Consider the following 17,380-nt stretch of genomic DNA (forward strand, 5'->3'; position numbering starts at 1 on the left):
ACAAATAAATTAAAAAAAAAAACTTAGAAATTCGCAAATACGTAACAAAGAGAGCTTTCAGACATTCAAATGCGTTGGTAGCGGCAAATAAAAAAAACCAATTTACCGCTGCGCTGAGTTCAGATGCCGTTTAACGTCTGCGCGTGATAGTAGTGAAGTGCGCACGCGCAATTCAAATAACAACAAACACTTTTTCGCATTTAACAGTTATAGAATGCGGCCAGCCGAGTTGAATGAGTTTAATCGCCACAGTTGCTTATGACACGGCGTGTGGCAACTCGAAAACGGTGCTGGTCAAAAATAAAATTCAACAAATGCTACGCATAACGCGCCAACAAAATAAAGTGAAATTTTTTGCTGAAATAAAAAATCCTGTTTACATGCGAAATCTGATTTTGTGCTCTGGAGTGCGGAGTGCAAACGAGTCACAAAAAAAAAACATAATTTCAAAAACTTTGTCTCAATGAAAATATTGAGTGAGAAATACATACATACATAGCAATATGAGATAAAGTTCATCTATATAGTTATTTTTATGGCAACAAAGCGCACCAAAGAGTGTGCTCCGCTTTTGCTTGTGTGTTTGTCCTGTGATATTTTGTGCTTTGTGTCGGATTTTTTGCGGATCATGAATTTTGTCGGCCGACATGATCACATCGCTGGCGGCTATCGACGCGTCAATGCAGCAACCTATGGATTTCCGCTTTCTCATAATGCGAGTGAAACAAAGCCTTTCGTTAAAGAAAGTCTGTCCTGGAAATGGCATAAGGTGCGTGTGATTTAATTGACTGACAATGAGTTAAAATTTAATTATTTATATATATGAAAAAATACTTAAATTAAATAACGTATAGGTAAATTTCAAATAAAACATCAGTTTATATTATTTTACACTGTTCAACAATTTCGAAGCCTTTGTCTTGAGGCGGAATGATTTAAGCTCACTGATGAAAGACCTAGACCCATATAGTAAGACCTCGAAATCATAGTTTAGGTACACATGTATAGTAAAATTACACTAGAAATAGTTTTGTTGAACATTTTAATACATTATCTCTCTCATCAAAGGGTAGTTTTTAACCCTTTTTTTTTGGGCAGTCTGAATAAAATGATATTTGGAAGGTCACTAGAGGATGTTTAAAATGTTTTAAAAATTATTCGCCGAAAAAAATTTCATTAGGTACGTTCGCAGACAAAATCTTTATACAAGGACGTAAGAGTCACCAGAGAAAAAATTTCGAATATTCCCCTTGAAATATGCAGCAACTTTTATGTAGAAATCTCACAAAATGCCATTATATTCCGACTTTTCAAAAACGAGACAAAACGACTCTTTCGTGACAAAGCTATTGGGTTAAAATGTTCTACAAAATTATTTCCCGTCATATTTCTAGGCCTTTCATTCTGAGTTGGAATCATTCCGCAAGCCAAAATGCTGTTGCACTGACTTATTGGAAACAACGAGAAATATAATAAGGTTTATAATATAATAATATAAAAAGTAAGAGAAAATAAAATTTAAAAAAGGAAAAAAATTAAATGGGTTTCCATAAGTTAAATTTAATTAAAATATTTCTATTTTGAACAATAAAATTTAAAAAACATATAAATATATTTTTTAAAACAATGAAATATAAACGAAGTTTAAAGTAAATAAAAAAAAAATTATAAAAAAAGAAAAAAGTATAAAATAGGTTTATAAAAATTAAATGAAGAAAAAAATCTAAAAAGTTAAATAATAAATAAATTAAAAAATAAAATCAGTTCCTAAAAAATTAAATGTGTTTAAAAAAAGAAGTTATTTTCAAAGTAATATATGTAATCTAAAAATTAAAAGAAAAATAAATTAAAAAAAACGAAAAATGAAATCCGTTTCCAAAAATTAAATTAAATTTAAATATTTCTATTTAAAAAAATATCATCTAATAATTAAAAGAAAATTAAATAAAAAAATTAGTTAATGAAGAAAAGGAAGAAAAAAATGTTTCTGCAAATTAAATTAAATAAAAACAAATATATATATGGGACGCTCCATGTCAATCGGAACAGAGCTATATCAAAAATTGGCGCAATATAAAACATCGTTCAAGGGCTGAAAATGCTTGCACACTTTTGTTCTTTTAATAAATAGCAGTGTGGCGATTTGTTAAAATCGAACCTACGTACATGGCGTATGAGCAACTTTCTCATCTCATCTGAGTAACTCATACGCCATGTACGTACGTTCGAATTTAACTATTCCGTGGATTCGCGATTAAGAATTGATTGATAAGATAAGATTGAAAATCTGACACCAGATTTGAGTTCAGCAACCCTGAAAATCCCTGCATCTCAAGTTTCGAGCAAAAATGTTGAACTAAAAAAAATCGTCCTCCCTTTTGGATCCGCCATTTTGAATTTTTAAAATCCGACACCAAATCTACATATATTCAGTGAGCCTAAGATGGTTTAAAAAACCTCCCTTCATTTGATTTTTTAGGTTTTGTAATTTTTTTTTAATGATATTATTTGTCGGTTCGTGAATTTGATGAATTGCATCACTTCTACTGACGCCACCATATTTAATTTCCAAAATCGCCACACTGCTATTCAACGAGCAAAAGTGTACAAACATTTTTAGCCCTTGAACGTTTTTTGTACTGCGCCAATTTTTAGATATATGACATGGAGCGTCCCATATACATATTAAAAAAAAAAATAAGGTATACAAATTAAAAGATAATTAAATTAAAAAAAGACAAAAATAAAAATAAATTAATGAAATTTTAAAAATCCTTTGCCCGATGACTTGAACTCTCGAATAGCATGCTAGTGCATGCTCACTAGGCGATTTCGACAAGTTTTTCTGTTAAAACAGCTATTCACTATGAAAGTTGGCCAGGGGGCTTTTTTTAGTAAGACCTTCGTGCGTCTGGATTCGTCAAATTATCGGTATGATTTAGGGACGTGAATCAAGCGTCTTAGCTTGTACAGCTGGAAGTTAAGAAATTGTAGTATTTACATACATCTAACTTATCATTTAATCATATTGAAGAAATGGACTTATTTAGATTACGGAAAGCTAAATTTGTACATACCTACGTATGTAGATATCAGATACAAAAGCAAGTAATTGCAAATAACAAATACAAATATTTTTTAAATCGTTAGGCCTTGTTTACAAATGAACTAATTCAAATGCAGTTGCTACACAAAAGGTTTGCTGTTGTGTACATATAAACATATGTATATAGTATACCATTAACAAAGTACATACATTGAAATAAACAAATCTGGAATACTTGCTTCAAATTAAAAACATTTGGCATGTTAATTGCTTTACTGCACAGCAACCCGAAATGATGTGAATAAAGAAGTTTATATAGAGGGAAAAATTGTTTTTAATTAAATTTTTTTTTGTGTATATAAATAGAAATATTAGGGTTTAAGAAAGTATTAGTTTTCTGGTATCCTTTACAATGATAATAATTTTTTAAAAATTGGTTTATATTTTTTTTACAAAAATGGTTATTTTTTGCTTTTAAGTGTTTTTTTTTCAAATTTTTATATACGAAATATGCATACCCGAAGAAAGTAGGTTTAATCGCCTTTACAATGACACCAAATTTTTAAAAATCAGTTTTAAATTTTTTGTTAATGTTTTTTTGTTTTATAAAAAAAAGGTATTTTTCTTTTTAAGTGTCTTTTCTCAAATATTTATATACGAAGTATACAAATACGCATGTCAGAAGAAATAAGGTGGCATTAAAATACATTCAGCATAGTTTTCGTACTGTATAAAATAAACAAATAACCAGGACGACTAACAAAAAAAGGACAGTCTCGAAGAATACAGAAAGAATGGGCACTTTAGGCATAACACTGTAGTTCGTTGGTTTCCTTCGATTTATTTATAGTTTAATTTAGCTTAAATTAAGCTTTTTTATAACTTTTACTTTAAATTTAAGTTTTTTATATTAACTTGATTTTATTAAAGTTTATTTTTTTCTCTCTATTTCTTCATTTGGTTAGGGTTCCCGCGTTAGCACAATCAATGATTGGCTACAAATCAAAATCGGCGGCGATGAGGAGGTGAAAAAGAAAAAGGGGCGTCAACAATTGAATCGCATTAAATCAACCAAATACACAATAATAACATTCCTGCCACAAAATTTGCTCGAACAATTTCGACGAATAGCAAATTTCTATTTTCTCATTATGACTGTCATATCGCTAGTGATTGGTAAGACACACTTAAGCGTACGATTAAGTATTTTGTTTGACTGTTACTCATAAATATTGTCGAGATTATACATAAATTGCGATTAGTTTTAGAAATTTTGAAGGGTGCTAATGTGTGTGTGTATGTTTGGCTGTGTGCGCGTGTCTCTGTATGTTTATTTATGCACAGGTGCTAAAAGCTTTGATAACAAGTAATTAGCAAGTTGTCTCGCTGTTTGTGAATGAACAAAACAAAAAAAATAAAAATAAAATTAAAATGGAACAGAAATAACACGCGAGTGCATTTAAATTTTAGACTTTTTAGGGAGTTTGAAATATTTGACGTAAACAAGTATGTAAATAAATCAAAAATACAACTAGATTTCGACATTATACTTCTTTTGCTATCATAATTTGTGGGTATTTTGTAAAACTTTGCAATTTCCAACCATTAAACAATGGGTCAAATTACTACTTTTTCTGTGCAAAAAACAAAAAAAAAAAAAATGTTTTCATCGCGTAAAAGGGTTTTTAGCAGTTGCAAAATTAAGACAATACGAGTCACTAATAGGTCGTAGCTTACGTAGGATTGAAATTTCAAACCAATCGAACCGTTTTTTTTTTTACTACTGTTAATGAATCAGTTTTTGATGAAGAATATAATTCTATGTACATATATTTTCCAATATTTATTTCTTGAGATAAAGCCAAGCTAGAGAAACACGCACTTAAAAATGAGTATTTGCATGTGAAACCTGATCGTTTGGCCTAATGTGGAGATTTCTTTCATATATATAAAACTTAGTGGAAGCAAAAAATTCTGATTTTCACTACTCCAAAAGGAAACCCAAGTAAGTGAAAATATCGATTTGATTGCCTTAGGAAAATTTGCTAACGAACTAAAATTTCATGTTACAGCAATTAGCGATTTTTCGTTGCGCGTAAATGTGTCGGCAGTGATAAACTGTGCACCACCCAGCACCCTCTTTTGCATGCAAATCCATACATAAATACATACATACATACATATGTATATTGATTGCGGGACCTTGACCATCACCTTCATGCGCCACTTCGCACACAACGGTGAATGCTTGCAAACTGAACGCAACGCTTTTTCGCAGTTCAATGCAACTACTACTGGCATCAGCTCAAATTAATGTGGCACAATTAAAGTATATTATTTTTAGATTGTTTATTTATTTTTTTTGCATTTTCTCTTCATTGATTCCTCGTTTTCTACTCTTTGATTGATAGACATTCATACATACATATGTACATGCATACGAGGGGAGGCTGACAAGTTTTGAGTACGTTTAAGGTGTCATTAATGTTTTGTTTAGTAATATAAACACCGAATTTCAAGTCATTATCATAATTGCGTTTTCAAAAATGGTAGAGTCGCTGGAAGACGATCCCAGGTCGGGGCGCCTAAACACTGCCGTTCCCACTGTTTTTTGGCATTGTGAATCTATTCTGACAAAATTCGATGAGCCGGATTTTGTAGTGTTCGAGAGAAAAATTTTGCGAAAGATTACCGCAGACGATGGAACGTTGAGTTGTATGAGTTTTACAACGGTATGTACATAGCGCATCGAATTAAAATACAGGGCGCCGCTGGCTTAGCCATGTTGTTCCAATGGACATCGACGCTGGTGGTAGCAGAGGAAGAGAAGGGAGGCCCACCGCGTTGGAAAGACCAAGTGGGGAGGGATTTGGCTTTACCTGGCATTTCGAATTGGCGTCAGTTGGCACAGAAGAGAAACGATTGGCGTGCTTTATGGAACCCGGCCAAAATCGCTTAGACGGTTACAGCACCGAATAAGGGGAAGACGAAGGTATTATTTTCACTATTATGCCGCAGTGTTGACAAAACTAAGCCAAGTCACGGTTTAGATCTGGTCCCCAGCGATTACTTCCTGTTCTCCGATTTTAAGAAAAACCTTCGAGGACGAAGATTTTCGACTGAAGAAGAAATAAAGGCGGCAGTAGACAAGCATTTCGAGGAGAAGTACGGCGAATTTTTTTCATTGGACTAAAAGCCTTTTATGATAAATGTAAGCAGTGCATTGAAGTAGAGGGAACTTTTATATACAAATAAAATTTCGATTCATTTCTCTCTATTTTAATACCTTAGACTCAAAAATTTTTAGCCTCACCTCGTATGTATGTATGTATGTATGCAGTCAAATGTATGGTGACATGGGAGCGGGCACTTGGTTGATGGGTCGTGCATTTTTGGATCGCAGTACAATTAAACCCAAGCACTGACATACTAACTTCTCGTCATACGCAATGTTTAATTTGTTTATTTGAGTAGCTTGGTTTGGTTCTTTGTTTTCTCTTCTACCTTTTATAATTTTGTATTTTTTGCATCTATTTGTCTATTACATGCATACATATGTAGTATTAGGAGTTCAGTTCACTGATTGAATTTATATGGTCACACTCTTATGCGCAATCAATTAAAATTTTATTACTGTGAATTATGGTTTGCATGTTTGTTTTTGTTCGCGCTGACGATATTCTACAGATTGTTGATTATTGTGGTAGTAATTGATTAGATGCTTAGAATTCTGGACAAAAAAAAATAAATAAATGCACGTCCGTAATGAAAAGTAGAGAAACTGAGTATAAATAAATATCAGTTTGAGCATAATTTGTTGCATGATTTAATCACTTAGAGTCAGTTTTTCAATGCACAGCTGGAGTTTAAACTTAGTTTAAATGCTCGAGCTGACTGGTTTAAACTAAGATTAACCAATGAAATGTCAGCCAGCTGTTCAAAGTTTAAAATTGCACTGAAAAACTGGGGTCCCTAGGGAGGTTATCACAGCAGGGAGTTAACTCTCATTGGGCTGTTGACTCTGTACTGTTAAGGACCGGCATCACACACTGTAGAGATACCGGCCTCTAATTGACCGTCCTAAGGAGTAACTAAGATTAGAAGAAGCATCTGTACAGACTCGTCAGATTAAGAAACTATTTGTAGAAGTTACATAGGTATCTGTTGAATTGATCTCTGTCCTGTTTGCAACTCAACTAAACAAAAAGAAGAGTCTAGGGTGAATGTGTGCTCTTAGCTAAAGCTGGGTAACTGCAGAAGAAGTGCTCGACTGTTTCCATCTCTTCGTCATCTCAGAAAACGGTGCTAATTTCAATTTGGGCAGCCAGGAATTCCTGTGTAACGTTGCCCTTAGCATTACCGCTTTGATTGATTTGATGGCCACGTGGCTATTCAAGAAGAACGGCATGTGTATTAAGCTACTCACTGGGGATGTCGGAAAAGGTAAAACATAGATGCATCGAAAATATACATCGATGCACCGGAAATATCGGTCGAAAATCGAATCAAACAGTTTGATGAAAGTTTGCTGAACTTGCCTCAATTTCTTCTAAAGTTTCAAATTTTAGATTTACATGGTTTTTGTTGGAAAAAATTTACTATGAAAAACATTTTGAATATCGTAAAAATACAATGCGAAATAATTCTGTGAGTGACTGTATGTATGTATGTATGCATACTCCATTAGCGGGGAATTCCATATCTGAGATACGAGTACATATGAGAAAAGGTCAATTTAATTTACTAAACAACAACTATTATGAACAAGTTTTCTCGCTTTCTTCTTATTTTTTTAATATCTTTCACAATGCAAGCAATTAGCAAAAATTATAGAAAGGAAAATTACCTGTGAAAAATAATAAAATGCTATACTAAAATGTATGTTTGTTGCCCATTCAGTTGTACTGATTGACATCAGCAATATGGAAGTAACTATAAACTGTAAATTTACTCTACATTGCAATAATTGTATTGGCAGGTGATTAAAAGTGGATTTATAATCAGTGTGGCAGATTCGCATATACATATGTACATATCATCACCCTTATGTCAGAAGCATGAATGTGCAAATATATCAGTTTTGAGCCATGGAGTTGACTTGATTAACCTTTGGATGTTCTATGTTATACAAAAACCCAGAATACCATGCGTACACGAAAACCACATATTTTGCAATTTAAATTGCGTAAATGTCTAGTAAAAAAAAAAAACTTTCAAACTTGATTTCCCAAAATTTTAATTTTTACACATTCATGTTTCTGGCATACGGGCAACGATATGTATGTATGTATGTATGTAGAGACATATGCATAAATCATGTTTGCGGCTGTTGAACCCGCAAATGAATTTTCGGAACGGGCTTGCGAAATAATGTCTTCCGTCATACAGAATGACCAGAGGAAAGTGATAAAATTTATTTGAAAAGTTATCACCTAATTTTTTTTTTGAAGATGAAATTCAAGATAAATACAAAAACTGATTTTGAAATAGCCGAAAAACAAAGATCCTTCGGAGATGTGAAGCAATGTGATACAGAAAATTAATTATTTTTAATTCAATAAAGTTTAATTTAATTAAATTAAATATAATTCAAATTTGATTTAGCTTAATTTAGTTTAACTTAATTTATGTAAATTTAAATGCTTGAATTTATTTTCATTTTAATTCCAGACAGTCCCGTCTCACCGATGACATCATTGCTGCCGCTGGCCTTTGTAATTGCCGTCACAGCCGCTAAACAGGGCTATGAAGACTTCTTACGCTACAGAACCGACAACGTCGTGAATCGCTCACCAGGTGCTTATCCGCGCTGCTGTTGAAAACAAAATACAGTATAAAAATTCAGTGCGAAAATATTGTTTTATTATCTGGCACAATTAAATTTTATAATTCAAATCATAATTTGCAAAACTCATTGCGCATTTCAAATGTTTATTTTATTTTTGTTTTCTCTGCAGTGACAGTCATACGCAATGGTGTTGCGACAGACATCCAATCGCAGCACGTTTGTCCGGGCGATTTGGTGGTGGTGGAGCGCGATTGTGATGTGCCTTGCGACTTGGTGTTGCTACGTAGCACCGATCCACATGGCAAATGTTTCATAACCACAGCCAATTTGGATGGTGAGTCCAATTTGAAGACGCTATTGGTGCCGCGCGATCTGCCGCTAGTCGAGATCAACCAGTTGCACAAATTGGGCGTCATCGAGTGCGAGAGTCCAAAGACTGATCTGTATAGTTTCAATGGTAAGATAGAGCTGGCCGGCAGTGAGGGACGCGTACTGCCACTGTCCGCTGATAATGTGCTATTACGTGGCTCGCGTGTTAAGAATACCGAATGTGTGATTGGGTGTGCCGTGTACACCGGCATGACCACCAAGCTGCAGCTGAATAGCAGACTAACGCGCAATAAAAGTGCCTCTAGTGAGGTGTATGTGAATCGTTTTTTGGTTGTGGTGCTCGTCTTGATGATTGGCATAGTGTCGATGATGTACTTCTTCAAGCGGTAAGTTGACGCATAGAAGCGCGAGGTAGTGCGAATTATCGATAAATACATACATACATGGTTCTGTACTTGCACTTCATTATTTTATAACAGTTATGAGGAGATTTATGTAGTTCCAAATCTGGCATATTTGGGTCCTGCTGCCGATGGCTACAGCATAAAACAATTCCTACAAGATTACCTATCTTTTTTGATACTCTTCAATTATTTGATACCCATATCGTTGTATGTGACTATTGAGTTACAGCGTGGTATTGGCGGATTCTTCATGGAATGGGATCTGCAGTTGTACGATGAGGCAACCGATGAGCATTTCATAGTTAATACGTCGAATTTGAATGAGGAATTGGGTCAGATTGACATTTTGTTTTCGGATAAAACTGGCACATTAACAAAGAACGAAATGATTTTTCAACAGTGTTCGATAAATGGACGGAAATATGTTTTTAAGAAGACGCGTTTGCTAGAGGAAGAGACCGGCGCACTGATCGATATCAATAAATTCAATGTGAGTATAAACAAATTTTAAGGTAAACGCTTGCTCGGTGATTGCTTTAGGACTGTTTTCATTCCGTTGAGAAGCTCGCACAGTTCGTAATTCTATATTCTTTGGTATACGTCGGTCACGCGAATAGGACTATAAAAAAGCCGTATAATCTTTGTTCGTTATCGACCACGTTGCTGCGCCATAAACAAGGACGGACGTGTTGAGATATTTGTGGAGCGTGATTTCTCTCCGTTATGTTGTTGTTGTAACAGTTTACAATTTCCGCAAAGAGTTATTTTGGGAATGATGCTGGAGTGACAGCCCTATCTATATATATTTCCTCCATATCACAAATGTACTCTGAACTTGGTTGCCACATTTCCATCTTAATCTCTGCAGGTGTTAGTACCGTTTTGGAAAGCATTTAATGGCTGCCTTAATTTGTGATAAAATTATTAAGCCTCCTGCCTGCCAAAATCTCGCCAGCTATTCGCATACACCCCTTTCTGCCTTTTTTTCTTCGTCTTGAATAAATATGCTATGCCGATCGCGTTTAATCCCTTTTGCAGCTCTCTCGTAACCTTTTATGATATTATTTTTTGCTAGGGCGTCCTTAGTTTAGGTCTCTAAAATTGGTTCTGTGTCCGGATATTCGCCTTATGTGGTGTAGGGGTCTTGGGAATATGCCTCGGTATTCCAGACCGTGATACGTTCACAATTCAAAGGCATGGACTATGAAATATGAATTTACATAACTGGTGTGACATCCAATCTGTCACTTGAAAACGGAAGTCGGTAATAAGTTCATATTTTTGGCTTTCCATTAAAAAACGTTTTCCTCCATTTAAGTAGGGCTGACACCCTTTACGCCTACATATACATATATCGAGCCCTAACCGGCAAAAAAATATGTAAGCGACATTTTTTCAAATTTTCTTTTTGGTGCAGAAATGTTCCTAGAGCACCTAGGTGAATTTCTGGGTCAAAAACAAAATTTTGAAAAAATGCCGCCTACATCTTTATTTATAATGATTGCACAGTCTTACCATTGTATACTTATTTTTTTCCAGAAAGATCAAAAGAACTTCTTTCAAGCACTGACTATCTGTCACACAGTTCAAGTAGCAGGTGACTCAGATACCAACCAAGCAAAAGAGGCTGAAACACCGGACAAAGAGGCTAATGGCCGAAGTGGGCTTGCCAAAATGTACTCAATTTCAGACATCACCGAAGAGAGTCATAATTCTAGTCAACAGAGTGGCGTTAATTTCGATAATATACAAGTATTGGAAACATCTATAACAAATAATCCCAATGGTCAGACCCATAATAGCATCAACTCCAATGATACTATCAGCGCCATAAATAGTAATGGCACAAATGGCTCGATTGCCGCAAATATTACCTCTGATATAAACCCGTTACTTGACGAAACGGATAAGGTGGAGAAGCGTAAGCGTCCGTTAATTGTTAAGCGTAGCCCGAATTTTACGCGTGCCACGTCGAGAATACATCCAGTTATGTCGTTACCAATACAAATTACCAATGGTACGGGCGTTGGATGTACAATTGAAATGGTGAATCGGTCAACAGCGCCCAACTTATTAGTGCCTGCTGGTTCACGACCCTCGTCATTACCTTTCACACGATCCACATCAGCTATAGATTTGCCAGATGATGGTTCCGTTGTTCCGATAGCGACGGGTCACAAACGATCGCAGTCCTATGGCGCACCGGCGGCATATATTACGCAGCCAGGTGAGTTTGCTCATTGCAATTTAAAGTTAACGTTTTGTTCTTGTTTAAGGCTAAGCATATATGTGAAATCCGTTTTACATGCTTCTAGGGCAGCAAGGTGGTGTACTTTACCGTACAGCAAGCACTATGTCGCGTGAGTCCTACGCAGCGCCCAACTTCCAAAGGCAGCCCACCATTCTGATACGCGCAGAGTCACAACGACGTAAGCACGAGATTGAGCAAGTTGTGCAGTAAGTTCACCGGATATATGAATTTTATCTGCTAGTCACACTTTAAAAGCCTCTGCATCAAACTTTTTTCACAGCACACTCGACTACCAAGCGTCCAGCCCGGATGAAAAGGCACTCGTCGAGGCTTGTGCCAATCTGGGTCTCGTCTATATGGGCGATGATGATGATGTCTTACGCATAAAGGTTGTGCCACCGCACATGGATTATTCGCGTCCCTTTAGCGTTGGAAAGGTCAACGAAATGCATTTCAGCCGCCTAAATGTGCTAGAATTTACCTCGGATCGTAAGCGTATGAGCGTGATTGTCAAGGACGAAAACGGCACGAAATGGATTTACACGAAAGGTGCTGAAAGTTATGTATTTCCGTTGTGTGCCAATGCTCAGTCAGACATTGTATCGCGTACTGACGCGCATATAAGCGACTTTGCACGTCAGGGTTTGCGTACTTTGGCGGTGGCGCGCCGACGCGTTGGTGATCATGAGTACCGACAGTTTGTCGCTGGTTTGAGTGAAGCAAACAGCTCGTTGGAGAATAGAAAAGAGTTGCTGGAGCAAACATATGCAAACATTGAGTGCAGTGAGTATATAAACTTTTGCCAAAAACTGATATGTAGCAAACAATGAATATGCTTCCAGATCTCGAGCTGCTAGGCTCTACTGCCGTTGAAGATGCTCTGCAAGATGAAGTCGCCGATACATTGATCTCTCTACAAAAAGCTGGCATTAAGATATGGGTGCTTACCGGCGACAAGGTGGAGACGGCACTCAATATCGCGCTCTCTTGCGGTCACATACCGCCCGATGCCATTAAGTACTTCATTATCGATTGCCAATCGAAAGAGGATATGTTGGTGCATTTGAATGCGCTCGACCGGGAAATTGTCTTTGGCATTGGGGCGCCATGTGCGCTGCTAATCGATGGCAAAAGTCTCAGCATAGCGCTGAGTGAGACGCCTGAAGTGTTCCGTGATATTGCAATCAAATGTACGGCTGTTCTCTGCTGTCGTCTGAGTCCATTGCAAAAAAGTGAAGTGGTCTCACTGATTAGAACTGCAAAGGAAGGCTATACCACAGCTGCGGTGGGCGATGGTGCAAACGATGTATCAATGATTCAGGAAGCGCACGTGGGCCTCGGTATAATGGGCAAAGAAGGGCGACAGGCGGCGCGTTGTGCAGACTTTTCATTCGCAAAATTTTGTATGCTGAAGCGCTTGATATTGGTGCATGGGCATTACCATACGACGCGTTTGTGCTATCTGGTGCTTTACTTCTTCTACAAGAATATATACTTTATGGGTATCATGTTCCTATTTCAATTCTATTCACTATTCTCTTCCGGTTCGGTATATGATTCTCTATTCCTGACGCTATATAATGTGATTTATACCTCGTTGCCGATTTTATTTATATCACTTACGGAGAAGCCGTACAGCGAAGAGATGCTTATGACGTAAGTATCTCAGAGTATTTGATTCTTTAATTTTTGAGTTAAATAATTTTTCTAACCCTCCTTTTACGTTAGGCAACCCGAGCTCTACAAAAAGAATACAAACAATAAGGGTCTTCACTGGCAGTATTTCCTTGTCTGGTCATTTTTTGGCGTCTATCACACCTTGATCACCTTTTTCTTCACCGAGTATGTGTTTTCTACAAACAATGTTCTTTTGAATGTTGGTCAACCGGCAGAGTTCTCTTGCTTTGGTACGCTGCTTATGCAAATCGTTGTGGTTGTGGTCAACTTAAAATTACTGCTGGATTCCAAGTACCTGAGCTATTGGTTCATAGTATCGATTGTGGGTTCCATACTATCGTTTGTGATAACCACTGTGATCTATAACGTAATCGATCTGTAAGTACATATGAGTTTCATTAAAGTCAAGGTGGCCTCGTCGTTATATCAAGAGATAACACTGAAAATTTTATTTAAATATTTCGCAATGTTTATACCGTCGCAGCAGGAATATGTTTTACCATATAAGAGGTTTTTTGTGACCGTGATCCTTCTACATAAATTCGTCGGTAGTCGGATATATTTTATAACGTTAAAAGTGAGCTGGGAGTTCTTTTTCCGTTATGAATACCCTAGAGGTTAGGTTTAGATAATTTAGGTTAAGATGGTTATTATAGGCTTAGCTATACCTGCCCATGAGTAGTCATCACTACGGCCTGGTGCCCATAAAAGTGGGACTAGAAAATAGTCAGACGCAACTGAAAGAGAGAGGCTAGGCATCCCCTTATAACTTTGAGCGCTCTCAGAGCGAGCTCGATGCCCTTACATCGTAAGATTTAGGTTAAGCTCAGAGCAAAGGATCATTCTCCCGAACTTCCGCCCTTGCTTCCTCCCAAATACCTCCCACTCATCCCAAGTAAGGATGCGAAAGATGTCCAAATCAAAAGTTATTTAAGCACCCAATGCCCCAAGCCTTACCGTTATGTTATGTTACCGATTCCAATGAAAGCGGAAAGTTTTCTATAGTGAATTTCCCCTTCAAGGTATAAGGGCACAGTAAAACATTAGGGTATTAACTATGGTTTCAAGGATCCAAGAAATCGCGCTAGGTCCCTTTTATTACCAATTAGGTCAATAAGGTCGGTTTCGACTCCCACTTTATTTAGAGATCTGCCTCCTCCATGTCGAAAAACTTACGTATAGTGAAAGTTTTATGTATAAGGGAATTCTATGTCACATTCACAATAGTGTGTAGAGCGGTCTCGTCTGACCTACCCTTGATATATGCCTCAAGTTCAAAGAGTTTGTCGTCCAGAGGAGAAGCTTAAGCGGTTCCTAGTTACTCCTTGCTCAATTTTCCGCCACGCCTGCCAAATTTCCCAAGGGTGCAGGGTTGTTTTTCTTACAGGATAGTGAAACTCCTGCCTCCTGTCTAGAATTGACTGGTTCGGTTCGTCAACGGTACAGTTGAATGAATGTTTTTGTAGCCTGAGACCAAAACTATGTAGATTGTATACTAGGGTGGTCCAAAAATGTATGGGAGAAAAGTAAAATCGGAAATTTAATGCTCTCTCCCCCTAGGATTGTTCTATACCGAAAAAAGTATACGCCTGTTGTTTTATTTTAAAATCAAAATATATTTAGAGGTCGCTCAAAGCGCTCAAAGTTTCCCATGTATTTTGTATGGGAAAAAAAATACTTTTCGTAGAAATGGCATAGAATCCATGAAAATCAAAATTTTTCAATCTGAAAACTCTGCTTCTCTTCAGAGGACTTCAGAGAATAAAGCCCAATTGTTTATTTAAACATTTTTTAATTTTAACTATTTTTTAATAATAATTTTTAACGCTTCTGTTTGTATATTTGATTTTTTTTGGGATTTTTCGGAGACCCTTAAAAAATAGTTAAAATTAAAAAATGTTTAAATAAACAATTGGGTATTATTCTCTGAAGTCTTCTGAAGAGAAGCAGAGCTTTCAGATTGAAAAATTTCGATTTTCGTGGATTTTATGCCATTTCTACGAAAAGTCTTTTTTTCCCCATACAAAATACATGGGAAACTTTGAGCGCTTTGAGCGACCTCTAAATATATTTTGATTTTAAAATAAAAAAACATAGAACAATCCTAGGGGGTGAGAGCATTAAATTTCCGGCTTTACTTTTTTTGGACCACCCTATTGTATACCCATTGCCTATGGTAGGAGTAAGTGTAGTACCGCATGTATAGGACGTGGGTTTTTCTTTTCGTTCATTCTTCTCTTGTATTTTCATTGAAAATTCGTTCTCAAAACAGATCAGTTTGTTGGGGTAATCTGTTAGTACTGTAACATCTATCGAGTGTTCTTCAAATAGGTATAAAGAAAGAAGTTTTAGTAAGGCCGCTGTAGATATGAAGGTAGCCAGTCAGTAAAAATTAAGTGATTATATAATGTCGCCCAAAACTAAGACGTCTAAGACTGAAAAATTAATGTTCAATCATAGTAACTAATTTTTGCAAATTTTCTTTTTTTTTATTACAGAGACTATGATACCGATATCTATTGGGCATACAATAAGCTGCTTTGCTCTCTTCCTATATGGCTTTTTACCATACTCGCAGTAATTGCTTGCCTACTGCCTGATTACGTAATACGAGTTACACCGAAAGCTTTTAATTTGCCGAAACGCAGCTTTTATCCGAATGCAGGTCGTCTAAAAATGGAACGAAAAATAAATACGACACATTTATGAGTTTGGTAAAACCCTTCACAAGGCTGCTGAGTTATCGATTTAAAAAAAGTTATGTATTATATTTGTTTTGTAGCGTAAGAAAGGTTTGTATGTATGTTTTCATACGCATATATGTATTTACGTATACATATATACTGTATAGTAAATACAGATGTGTACTTAGTACTTAGATTTAAAAATATCCACGGCAGTTAAATGAGGATGAATGTTCAAACTTCTTCAGAACTTTGTTAACTTTCTTTAGATTTTATTACAGTCGCAGACGAAGATTTTAAAGCTTTCTATAGACTTATGAGGATGAGCCTTCAAAATTCTGCAGAGAATTTTAAGCTTTCTATAGATTTTATGAGAATAAGCTTTCAAACTTCTTCAGAGCTTTTTTAGCTTTATTTAGATTTTATTCATTCCGAACGAAGTTTTGTAAGTTTTCTATATATTTTATACATACATGAAAACTGTGGAATGCCTTAAGCGCGAGAAATGTTTTGGTAGTGACTGTTATATGTATCCCTTGGGAAAAGTTTTTCAAAGCTTTCTACATGGAAAAAGCTCTCTCTGGTCATTAAAAGCACATGTTTATAGATTTTGTACCATACCTTTAATTCCGAAACAACCGGAAAGAGCTTAAGGGAAATCGCGACGAATATTTTCTCCACCTTAGCATCTTACTAAAATAGTATTATTCACACTTTGTAAAGTGCATTCACAATAATTGTAAAGACCTATACCTATAGCATTTAAGTTTGACACCAAATATAGAGGCCTAAGATTTACATATAGTATTAATTTATTTTTTAAATAAATTATGTTAATATATCTATAGTAGATAATGTAGCATTTTTAAGAACTAGGAAATATTTTTTTCTGCATACAAAAATTGTATGATAATTTACGCCATGACCTCTGTATAAGTATGTACATATTTTTTTTAAATTAAATTTCATGTACATAAAAAACGAAAGTTTAAAAAAAAATTTGTAAATAAAAAACAATGAAATTTCGACGCAAAACGCATTTTTATTTATTTTAATTTTTGCATTATTAACTAATTAAATTAATTTTAGAAATACATATGTATGTGTCTTAACTGGAACACGAATAAATAATGAAATTGAGCAAAAATTATTTCGAGTGCATTGTTTCTATTAAGTATAATAACTACACTATTGAATAAT

The 17,380-nt window shown here is 35.7% G+C and overlaps 1 protein-coding gene across 1 annotated transcript; it reads left to right on the forward strand.

The window, feature by feature from the left end:
- Positions 1 to 549: 549 nt before the first annotated feature.
- Positions 550 to 16,283, forward strand: LOC118750600 (probable phospholipid-transporting ATPase IF). Its single transcript, XM_036485338.1, has 11 exons — positions 550 to 769; positions 4,012 to 4,222; positions 8,717 to 8,842; positions 9,004 to 9,550; positions 9,644 to 10,058; positions 11,108 to 11,795; positions 11,884 to 12,025; positions 12,100 to 12,602; positions 12,662 to 13,475; positions 13,548 to 13,874; positions 15,995 to 16,283. The coding sequence occupies exons 1-11, from the start codon at positions 629 to 631 to the stop codon at positions 16,203 to 16,205; spliced, it is 4,125 nt and encodes a 1,374-aa protein (XP_036341231.1). The 5' UTR covers positions 550 to 628; the 3' UTR covers positions 16,206 to 16,283.
- The last annotated feature ends 1,097 nt before the right edge of the window (positions 16,284 to 17,380 follow it).

The sequence above is a fragment of the Rhagoletis pomonella genome, unplaced genomic scaffold (genome assembly GCF_013731165.1).
Source record: "Rhagoletis pomonella isolate Grant_MI unplaced genomic scaffold, Rhpom_1.0 Rhpom_scaffold_00318, whole genome shotgun sequence".
Taxonomy (NCBI): domain Eukaryota; kingdom Metazoa; phylum Arthropoda; class Insecta; order Diptera; family Tephritidae; genus Rhagoletis; species Rhagoletis pomonella.